General features: G+C 26.7%; 1 protein-coding gene across 1 annotated transcript in view; it reads left to right on the top strand.

Annotated features, from left to right (window-relative positions):
- Nucleotides 1-12,455, top strand: part of LOC136989955 (OTU domain-containing protein 7B-like) — a 30,432-nt gene that overhangs the window by 9,476 nt on the left and 8,501 nt on the right. Inside the window, 4 exon segments of the mRNA XM_067288264.1 lie at nt 2,243-2,458; nt 2,675-2,923; nt 6,678-6,776; nt 12,273-12,400. Of these exon segments, the coding sequence (XP_067144365.1) occupies nt 2,243-2,458; nt 2,675-2,923; nt 6,678-6,776; nt 12,273-12,400 (692 nt within the window).

The raw sequence follows: 12,455 nt of genomic DNA, 5'->3' as shown, positions 1-12,455 counted from the left end.
TTTGGTTGTTACATATGTAATTTTTTGAATTCAGTTTATTATTTGTGATGTAATTTTTTTTATCAGTGAACTGAGGTTACTTTGTGACATTTTTCACATTTTTTACAATGTTAATTACTGCATTATTGGACCAAACATGTCATTAATTGTTATTTTAGGAAGATTTAATTTTCCCTTTTCTTTACACACACACAGTTCTTAATTGTTAATTTATTGTTTCTGTCTCCTTGTAATTAATTACTGTGTCTGTAAAAGATGCTTTGAAAATTTCCAACCTCTCTAGGTGTTTTAAGTTGGACCAATCAAAGCTGGGATGTATAATGATATCTTGGTTATAGGCTACATCAATGTCATCTTCACTCCTGCAAGAACTCAGGTTGGTAGAAGCTAGGTCTCTTAATAGAATATATATGCTCCTTAATCCATTTCTACAATGATCTTTTAGTGGCTCTGATGTATACTAGTTTTTTGTAAAACCATTTGTCCTTAAGGGGGATGGAATAGACAATCTGAATTGAATTTTAATTTATTGGATCTTACGAGTTCCTTAATAATGAATAAATAGTAGGGTTCTGTTTGAAAAGATTGGATAGGTTTTAAAGATGGTTAACCTGGACCACTTTATACTTTGGGCATTTGGAATTATCATTGTCAGTGGACTGAATTTGGAAACAATCAGAGTTTGGAATCTTGGAGGATCACAGATATCATCCAAACCTCATAAAATCGCTATTTGACATTTCCAAATCCACTCCATTGACGACAATAAATCTGAATGTCCAAAATATAAAAGTGGTCTGTTTTAACCATCACCTATTCAATCTTTACAAGCAGATTAATATTATTGCATTTAGCAATCTGGCATACAAATGGAATTGTATGTTTATTCATTATTAAGGAACTCAAAAGATCCAATAAGTTACAATTTATTTCCAGGGGTGTGTTCCATCCATCTCAAGGTCAAATTGTTTAACAAAAACCTAGTATGCATTGAAGCCACTAAAAATCATTGAAGAAACAGATTAAGGAGCATATATCGCATGCCAGCAAGAAAGGTGACACAACTCAAAAAATGGCAATTTTGAGGTTATGTCATTGAAAAATACATATGAAGTGCCCCAACGTTCACAACAAGTATCACATCTCTATCTTGCAAAATAACAAAGTTATTAGAAAAGCAAGAAAAGTGACATAACTCAAAGACCTCATATATATTTAACTGATAACACCTCACATTTGACAAGAGCAGAGCTACAGATCCATAATTACTATACTATAGAATATAATAGAATTTACTGCCATAAATACTTGCCTGAAATTTAAAAGCAGCTTATACTATAAGTTTTATAGTATTCTTTGAGTAGATTTTTCTCAAATACTGCATTTTTGAGTTGTCACTTTTCTTGCCGGCATGCGATATATCCTATTCAAAAGGGTCCATACTCCACCGTCCTGAGTTCTTACTAGTAAAAATAACATTGAGGTAGCCTACAACCAAGATTTCATTATACATCCCCACTTTGATTTAATCCAACTTAAAAGATTTCCATGCACGGATATCTTTTGTAAACCTAGTTTGACATCATTGATCATGTGTCAGAGGCAACCAATTATATCATACTATGTTTGGTTTTTTTGAACTCTGTGTTCTGTATTTCAAAGTACTTTTCAACCTGAAGATTATGACTCAAATTAGTAAAAAAATGCTTGCTTTTATTAAGTTTTTGTTAAATTAATATTATACTGATCAATTTTTGATATTAGTATTAACCTAGTTCTCACTTGTTACTATATCAGAGTATAATAACAGTTCAAGATATAAATGAAGATAAATAGGAAAAGGTAGAAAAAAAAAATCAACTTAGATTGTTTTATTGGTAATAATTTATTTTAACATGAGAAAACATTAATTGAATACATTTAAAAATAAATTTTTTGAATATTTGTAATTTTTATTCAGTTTCAAAAACAATAGAATTTTGTATTCTTGGAATTAAATAATTTTAAAAAAAAATTTTTTTTACTGTAACAAAATAATAATGTAGATAAAATTTATGAAAATTTATAATTGTTTTATTAAAAGAAACTTTAATTTGGAAAAGGCTGGGCTGATGGATTCCTGGAAATATAATAATGTTATTATAAATGTCAAACTATTTTTTTATTGTTATCTTCTTTTTATTAAGGTAGTAAATTTATTATTGTTTTATTGAATGTAAGTATAAAAGTACTTTATTTTTAGGTCATAAATGGGATTTACAATCAGCATTATCTGCTTATTATGTTTTAAAAGGAATCGTACCATCATCACCACCTTCATTAAATTATAATAATTTGGATAATCCTCTTCCATTAAGTACATTATCATCATCATATGAAACAAGAAACACATATCCTTTGTCAGTTCAGAGACCTCAGTTAAAAAAAGTAGAAGCAATTGATATTGAAGATGGTCCAAGTAAGTAAGAATTTATGTTCGAGCATTTAAGTAGTATGAATATTATCTGTAGTGAAGATTTGAATTACATTTCAATATGACAACTTTTAAATAGAAAGTATCTTCTGGTTTTGTAACCAGTGATTTATAAATTATGGCTGTAAAATAGACATTTGATTTTATATTTTATAGATAAAAATTTATACAAAAGATTGATAAAAATAAATTTATTTTCAGCTAAGAAATTGACTCGTGGAATATCTAGTGCAACAGACAACTTAACTTTAGTCACTAAAGCAAGAAATGAATTTGCTCAGGATTTTAGATCAGCTGGTACAGTGAGCACAAGACGTACCCATATCAGATTAGAAACACCTGATTTTACTTTTACTCTTCCTGATCTTTCAATTTATCCCGACGATTTTAGAGATTTTTTAGAACATGATTTAATTGAAACCTCTACGCTTGTTTCTTTGGAACAAGCAGGTAAGATAATTTTTTGTTCTGAAAAAATAATTATTGATAAATCAATTATATTCATTTTCATCATTGAAATTAGTAAAATGTGCTAAAAAATTTTGAGGTTACTAAGATGATTTTGTGAGATTCGTGTTTTGATAATGGTATAAGCGGTTACCTTACAATCTCAAGTATTAATTTTTGATATTCTTGTTAAAAAAAACTAAACATTTTATATTTTTCAGATAGAAAATAATTTTCTTATTTATAATTAAATGAATATGTATTAAACATACTACTACATAGTTTCATTTAATAATAGAATGAATTTACATGTATATTTTACTGCTTAAATATATTTATTATATCAAAATAAAATTTCTGGAAGTTGCATTACATTGAAATTTCCTCATATTACAGTTTCATAATCACTTTGGAGAGTGTTATGACTAATTTATATAAGCTTATTTCTACATATAGTTTTTTGAATTGCAAAAAGCAGAATTAACAAGTATAATGAAGTTCACAAATAATTTTCCTGATTTGTTCTGATCAATTAAAACTTTCAAGAGAGACTTATCTAATAGATCAATTGATTTAGGTAGCCAGATTTTTTATTGGCTAATGTATTTAGAGATTTGCTGATTGATTATTATTAACTAATTACTAAAACTTCTACAGATATTATATTCCCTAATTAACAGTAAGTTGTTGATTTGAAAACAAGAACATTTATAACTTTAATAAGAAAATTATTTATTTAATATATAAAGACATGAAATACACTAATATTTCATGTGTTTACTCATCCAATAAATTATACACTCTATATGCAGTTATTCTCCTCTAACTCAAAGCACCAAGGAGCAGGATAAAACTTTGAGTTACAGATGATTTGAATTAGAGAGCAATAGAGTGAAAAATATTGATTCTGAATATTTTTGTGTGTTTATCTCTCTTGCATTATATAAAGAATCTTTGATAGTTTTTTGTTTTAAACAGCTTTCAGCAGAATGTTCAATGTATTCATTGTAACTAATGGAATCAAACACCTTCACATGTATGTACAGTACATCTTGTTGAGATAAAGTGGCAGGTACTGTTGCTTTGGACTGGAACATTATACAAATGGGTGTTGGGCAATAGATACAACTAACTCTGAAAATTTTGCAGAAATCTGATAATTTGGATCACTTTGGATGGAATAAATATTAAAATTCAAGTTGGGGAAGTTGAAAGTAATGTAAATCTGTGTCAGAGGACCATGAAAACCTTTGACTTGGAAGAAATTTGAGGTTAAGACAATTTAAGTTGGAAACATTAAATGACTGTGCTATTCCATTGAGACCTGCCAAGTGCTTCATTTTCTTTGAGTTAAAGAAATATTGTAGTTACAGATGTTTGAATTAAAGAAGTTTTATTGTACTCTAATTTCAAAAAATATCCAATAATAAATTAAACTGTTATTTATTTTAAAATTGTAACAAAATCAGAAAATGTTTAAAATGAAATGACTGTAGTTAGAGTTGTTTTAAACACACAATTTTGGTGTCTTAAAAATAATTAATTTATTTAAAAAGATCATTTTAAAATTCTTATACAGCATAATGCTATTGTGCAAGTTTTTAAAATTTTCTATAGCTTGCTTGATTATTTGATTATAAGAATGTTATATTTCATTATATGTTTAAATAAAAATTTTACCTGTATTATCTTATTAGATTTTCGAGACAAATAAAATATATCTGTAGAGCTTCTGAATATAAATCATTAATTGAGAGGTGACATTGTTATGAAATATAAAGATTTTTATTAACTTTTGTGATTATTTAAGACAATTCAAATGTTCTTCTAGATGTTTTTTTTTTTTTTTGAATAGTTAACTGAAATATGTCATAATTGTACATTTAAATTAATAATAGTACAAATTTGATATGTTTATATCTATTTTAATATTTTAACTATTTTTAATTAAATATTGTATCTCATTTCTTTGCATACAATATTTTCAAATATTTGGAATTAAAACCTTTATTATAAAGATTAAACTAATATGCATAAATAAAATTTATCTAATTATGAATTTATTAAAAATGTTTTGTTGAGAGCTGAATATTTAAGTGTAAGCTGTTGTTGGATTCAGGCTATTGTTTGTAATAACAATAGTCAGTACATGTTACTGTAAGTAAATTTAGTAACATTGCATTTGTTGTTCTTTGTTTTGAATGATACAGTTTACTTTATCAATATAATCTGTTGTCTTTAAAAAGAAAAGAAACATTGTATTATTCTTGAGTTAGTATCTTTTCACTATGCCATGTTTAATTTTGTTATTCTGTCAAAGAGAACAAAGTATTTAATTCAAGCTGTTTATTTTTATTCTTTGATTAATTGTTTAACTTAAACTTCAGAGTAACATAGTGACTTTTTGTTTGTTTTTTTATTTTTATTTTTTAAAAAGCTGATTTATATTATTGAAGTAAACTGTATTATATATAGTTTTATACTCTATGAGACAAGCAGATAGGAATATAAATTAAAATTATTATAATCAAGTCTGGTGTTTTGAAAACATTCCCATTTGTTCCAATTTTCCTTAAAATAGCCAATTTGTCCCCAAATTTCCCTTGTTTCTCATGTAAAACAGTTTATCCTCAACTTAATGTTTTTGTGCCATTTTGATTATATCTGATTGATTCCAGTGTGTGCGCATTCCAAGACATACACTAAGTATAATTTTTAATTTATAAATTTTTTATTGATTTAGAATATAAAATTAAATATAAGGTCAAAAATTATGGATTATAAACAAATTATTTAACCAAAACTAATTTATATAATATGAAAATAGACATTTTGAAATACAAATTGATATGATTAGTTACTTCTATAATGTTCCAAGCACAAGTGATTGCTTCTCACACTTAATGTCATGTACTGCATATTTTTGAAAATACTTGTGCATCTAAAAGCCTTTTAGTCTTTAGTCTAATAAGAGTTTTTATCTGCCTGAAGATGGACCTTCTTAGCTTGAAGCAAAAACTCAATGACTAAGAATTATATTGTATTCATGTAGATACAAGTCATTTCCACTATTACAGCATATTGTATAGCATGTGCACATTCCTTTGAAGTAACAAAAACAATCAATGAAGGCATTACAGAAAAGAAACATTTTTATTGGCATCTGACAAAACATTTCTGAGGTGCAATATCTCATTGGCCAACGTGGATCATCCTGCTATGAAGGAATTTCTAAAGGAGTTCACAAAATTTGAAAAAATTTACATCTGGAAAGTGAAATCATAAAATAGATGCATGAACTCTCACATGTTAAATTATATAAAGTATCTTGTCTTTGGTTTGTACTGATGTAGAGTATACTTCTTCTCAATGTACAAGTCTCATTTTAGATCAGACAGTTTTGTTCTGAATACCATTGAAAAACATCATTATTTAAGTGAACGTATCCCAGAGTAATTCAGAGTAATTTTATAATTAAAGCAATCTATTAAAAATGAAAGTCTGACCAGTAATAATTAAAAAATGCTTGTTGTTGATTTGTGTATTATAGATTACAATGAGTACTTGTTTTCAATTTATATTGTTTGTAAGTCACCAAACCTGTCCTCTATACATTGTATTCAAAGTTGTAATTTTGTTCTCAAGTTTTCCCTGATTAAACTAAATTTTTGTTTCTAAATTCTCAGTTCTGAATATAATAAATTATTTATGTAATTAATACTCATAAAAATTTTAATTTAAATGCAATTATTTTCAGGAAGACTTAATTGGTGGGCTGACATTGGAATTTGCCAAAGATTATGGCCTCTTGCAACAACTGGAGATGGAAATTGCTTACTGCACGCTGCTTCACTTGGTATTAATATTTATCATGTCATTATATTTTAATAAATGAATATTTATAATAAATTTTACAATCTATTAATTTTAATAAGAATCAATGAAAACACAATAGACTAAACAAATAAACACATAACACCATTATATACATAGACACTACTGACTCACTGTTTGACATGAAATATGTTTGAGCAGAAGCAGATTTTTTACAAAAATTGAAACAGCACAATATTCTATCAAACTAATTTGAAATTTAAAAATTTCAGTAACAAGTTGCTTAACTTTCCCAGCAACATTTGTTGATTCCATCTGTTATCATATTTTAACAATTTTATATTTTTAACTATTATAAAATGGCAAAAAGCATACTTTTGAGGGTAGGAATGGTTTTTATAAAAACTTGTAAATGCTAATAATGAGTAAAATTGTCATTAAGTCCATCCCTACTCGAGATATGACACACGACCCCCCCTCGATCTTTAATCTCCGAAATTTAATAGCACCAATCTCCCTAATACACAAACCTCCCTGCAAAATTTCAGGAATTTTTGACAAAAAGCACAGGGGTTATTAAGCTTCAAACAGGGTGAGTAAAATCATGCCCACACACACTAACATATGTACAGTAAATACAAGAAAAAACCCCAAAGCTTTTTGCATTTCTCAACATTTCAAGTTTCTGGGTCCAAAATGTGAAAATCTTGGGTTGTCATTTTTGACCAATCACCATACTTTCTTTTGTTACTATGTCCATACTACCTCTGTTATATATAACATAGCTGGGAAACTAAAAATAAAATATTTTATGGGCTATGAGACTTGATAGTTTAATTTTTGATCCTATAGAACAAAATAACAAATGATTAATTTAACTACTGTGTTCCTATTTTTGAAAATGCTTTTTACTATTAATTTGCTTTACATTATTTTAAATAACATTTTATTTTGTCTTACTATAAATTATTTTTTATTAAAATTTTTTCATACATAAAATTTAAAAACTGTAAATATGTAAATTTATGGTTAATGTGAGCCTAGGTATACAAAATGGCAGCGCTTCCGGTAACGTCGATGGTAAGTGTTTTTAGAAAAAAAATGTAGATGGCGCTGATAGTAATTATCCCTTTGTATGCAAATATCCATAAAAAAATTCCGTTCAGGAAACATGAGGAATAATGTGAATTTCGAAATTTGGTTACGATGTAGACGGATTATGCACGCTGTTAATTTTTTTAAAAGTGTCTGTGTTTTTTTAAAGTTTGTACAATTTACTCAAAGTCTAAAGTTATCGAGGAGGAAAGTTTGTCAATGGTAATTAACATGTTAATGTTATAAAAGCGTAAAAGGTGTGTTAACATTCTGTAAGTGAGGTAAAAATTTTGTAAAGGGTTTATATGTGGTTCAAGTGTGCATTTAAAGTGTGTAAATGTGTTAAATGTGTTTAAAAGTGTGCAAATGTGAGTTAAACGTGTTAAATTTGTCATAACCAAGGATATGTAATAGCGATTTCCGACCTGAAAGACAACGTGAACGACACATGGAAGGCTAGGTGGCCGTGGATCGCAGGTGCCACCCTCTGTGGAGACGCTGCCTATCGTAGATGAAAAGGCGAGAGATGTGAATCATAAGACTGCAATTCTTAAGAGGAGTAAAATTTATGTACAATACAGGGAAATTTTGTTTGAACCACTGATTATAGAATCTCGTAATTCACTTCGTCCATGCATCAATTGAATTTATGGGTAGTATGATGACTTTTTTATTTTTCGTTTCTGGTCCAAGAATAGGAAAAGTAACCAAAAGCAGGGGAAAAAGTAAGCAGCAAATTTATGTTTTAAAAATGTTTTAGTTTTAAAAAAGTTTAAATATAGGCGCGTTTAGGTTATTGTCGACGGTCGCCATCTTGTTTGCACATTTGCGTGTGCAAACAAGATGGCGACCGGAAGAGCCGCCATTTTGTATACCTAGGCTCACATTAACCAAATTTATATATAAACAATTAAGCCTGAACTTTTCATAATAATCAAATCATTAAATGCTGGATTAATTTTGGACTATAACTTGGATTAAAGTGTTATTTATGAAAATGTCTAATTTGTTATTTATAAATCAATAATAATTGCCATTAATTTTATAGTTAATCATCATATATTCAGCATAATTATAATCTGATTACTTAAATAATAATTTTTAATGGATAAAATTGAAACAAGTTTATAAACATTCAAATTCATAGCACAATTTAGAATGGAATGATTCAGTAGATAACTATCCTCAGAAATGAAATTATCAACTGTTATAATTACTCTATTTTCAATAATGTGTACCAGTTCCTATATTGTTTGGTAAAACAATATAGGAACTGGTCGAACTGTTGAATTATATTCCATATACATCACTTAATATAAAACCAACAAACATTCTATTCTAGAAATATATTATATTTTAATAATTCAGAAACATCTCCCACAGCTATGAAAAATATCAATTTTTTCAAACGTTATGACAGTTTAAAAAATAATTTATGTACAGAGTGTAATATATATAGGTTTTCTAAATTCCGTATACACTCCTGAATAAAATGATACCATTCTTTCGATCATAGACAAATATTAAGTTGAGATATGTTGATTTGAATACTCCTAACTTTGAGTCAAAATGTCGTGATTCTAGGATTTTCTAAATTATTAAAGCTATATTATGAACAAAGTTATTAATACATATAAAAATGAACTGTTGAATTATATTCCTTATACATCACTTAATATAAAATCAACAAACATTTTATTTTATTAAGACATATATCATATTTTCTTATCGCTTCTTATATTAATTTTTCTTATAAGAAGAAAAATTAATAGTCAGATACAAAGAAATATCCTCCATTCTAAATTTTCTGTTTAGTCAGGTTTCCATTTTATTCAGCTTCTCTCTTAGATAGGTTTTACTATGAATTTAAATTAAGTTTTTAAGTTCTTAAATTCTTTATAGTATAGAGTTTGAAAATAATGCAGCATATTCTGCTAAAGTTAATTAAAATTAATTGAACAGTGTTTTTATTAAATGACTTATAACAATAAAGGTTTAATTATTAAAGTTGTTATTAACATATGGAATTGGCCTAGGTTTTTAATAAAACAGTATTTATTATTTACGTAAAATTTAATTGTTGTAAATATTGCTTTATTAAAAATTTTGAAATATATTTGTATATATACCACATAATTTCATTAATGGAATTATTCAATTTTAATTAAATACAGTCAAATCTTGATACAGTGGTTATCAATAAAATGATTAATCTTTTCATAATGTTATGAAATATAGTTATTTATGAATTTATCTTAGCTTAATAAAAAATTTCTGTACTGCAATAAATTTTTGTTTAGTGATACATGTTTTTTTATACTGTACTTGTTGTAAAACACAGGATTTTCCTTTCTATACAATGATGATAATGCAGTAAATTATATTTTAACTGATACTAATTTATTGCACATTTTTTTTGAATTAGAATGTACACCTTTTACACACAGCAATTCTATTACGAACATTAGGTGCAGTTGGTAGTTATCGGTACAAATGAGAGCAGAGTTGCCAAATTTAGCATGTTTTTGGTATTTTAGCATCTAAACTTTTTGTTTAGCATTTTAATATTATTTATTTATTTTTTACTTTGTTTACCTGAAACATTAACTTTTCAGCAAAATTTATTTTGACAACATTTAATACTAAATGACAAAGGAAATCTTTTTCAACTTTTTTTAGAGCAATTTAGTTTTTTCCTTCAAATCTGTTATTTCTAGTTTTTTCAAGAAATTATAAATTATAGTTAACGTATATGTTAGTCAAAAACCAAAATCTGCCAGAATTTGATCTTACTAGGTAAAAGTAATAAATTTTAAGAAACCTCACTTTTAGAATTAGTATAATTTGCAACACTTAAAATAGTTCCCATATAATTTATGGAACCATTATGTTAAACTCCTTTAACATAATGAAGTTATCTTAAAAAGTGTACACAGATGTCTTAACGTTACAAATTCCATTTATTAAAATAATTACAAAAGGCATTTTCATTAAGAAATTATATTTCAAAATTAGTTTAGTTTTACTTTCATTTACTTCATTTTGCCTAGGAAGATTCAGGTTCTGAATGATTTTGATGTGTAGCATATACTGTAGAAACAATATGCAATAAATTATTTAAATCTTGTATTAGAGGAGACTGGGCTATTTCTGTAATATTAAATGAGGAAGGAGATACTTTTTAAGACTCACTTAACAATAAATCTCTCTACGACAGTATTTTTTCTTGTTCTACTAAATATCACTATAGAGGGGTTTGACTGTATTTTGTATATTTATTTGTTGAATATGGAAAAAAATTCATTTGATATAAATAAAAATAAAATTTTCAATTAATATACTAATATGATACAGGTATCCCTCATATAACAAGGTAGTCACGTTCTGAAAAAGTGTTGTGTTATGCGAATCCGGCTATATGAAACAAAGAACTGATGCAAAACATGGGGTTACATTCCAGAAGTTAGCAAAAGTATACTATTCTTTTATTTCCAATCAATAATTAACTAAAACTTACAATTAAATGTACAGTTCTGTATTACATGCTAATATTAATTTTAGTTAAACGAGGGCATTTTCTTTTTACAAAGTATCATTGTCATCTCAGTTCTTTTGTTGATCTCGATCAGAAGTATCAGCAACATTTTCATATTTTTTATTTTTATCGTGAAAAGTTTTTAAGAATGACAAAATAAAAATATGTTATTAATTGAAAATTCTTCTAGTGGGTCGCATTTGTTTAGTCAAGTACCGAGCGACTTTTTTTCAGAATTTGTGTTTGAATACCGAATTGTTCAAGTACCGAGATACCGCTGTATTTTGTTTGTCATTTTACAAATGATTGCTTACCTACAGTTAAAAAAAAACTTTAATAACACTTACCTAAAAATGTTTAAATAAACTTTACTAAATATGAAGATTAATCTGTAATAGTGACAGTCTTAAGGGCTAAAGTCTGAAAGCAATGACAACAACACCTGGTTGATAGGAAAGTTAGTGCAATTTTTTTCTTTCTTGTCCTGTCAGTTTTCATTAAAGTAAATCTGACGCAAAGCACAAAATAATTTGAAAATTTCAATATTCTAAAATCCATGGTCAAATTTGAAACAAAATATATGCTTGCTTGAATAAAAAAAGATACCAAATAACGAAGTTTACACTTAAAACATGTGAACTTTTGTACGGAGGATTTCCAAAACTGTTAGATCAAAATTGTGTTCTATGAGAGATACCTGTATTGTATTTTATAACAGTAAAAGACATTTTATTGTGAATATTATTATTATAGAAATAAAATTTATTTATTGTTTTTTTTTAACATTTGAGATGCTCAATAGGATTATGTTTTATTTATTTATTTTATATTTTAAATACTCTAAATTTAGTTTAAATTTGAATAACTTAAGTATTTTTATTTTTTTAGGTATGTGGGGTTTTCATGACAGATTACTAACTTTACGAAAAGCGCTTTATTCATTGTTAGCAAATAGCTCATATACCGAGGCATTTTATCGCAGATGGCGATGGCAAACATCTTTACAAAATAAAGAAGTAAATATAAAATAAGTTTTTAAGATAATATATTGCTTTGAATAAAATGAAAATG

The sequence above is a fragment of the Centruroides vittatus genome, unplaced genomic scaffold (assembly GCF_030686945.1).
Source record: "Centruroides vittatus isolate TY-2023 unplaced genomic scaffold, ASM3068694v2 scaffold_861, whole genome shotgun sequence".
In the NCBI taxonomy this organism is placed as follows: Eukaryota; Metazoa; Arthropoda; class Arachnida; order Scorpiones; family Buthidae; genus Centruroides; species Centruroides vittatus.
Note: the sequence above shows the minus strand (reverse complement) of the source record. Positions and strands in the feature narration are given on the sequence as shown.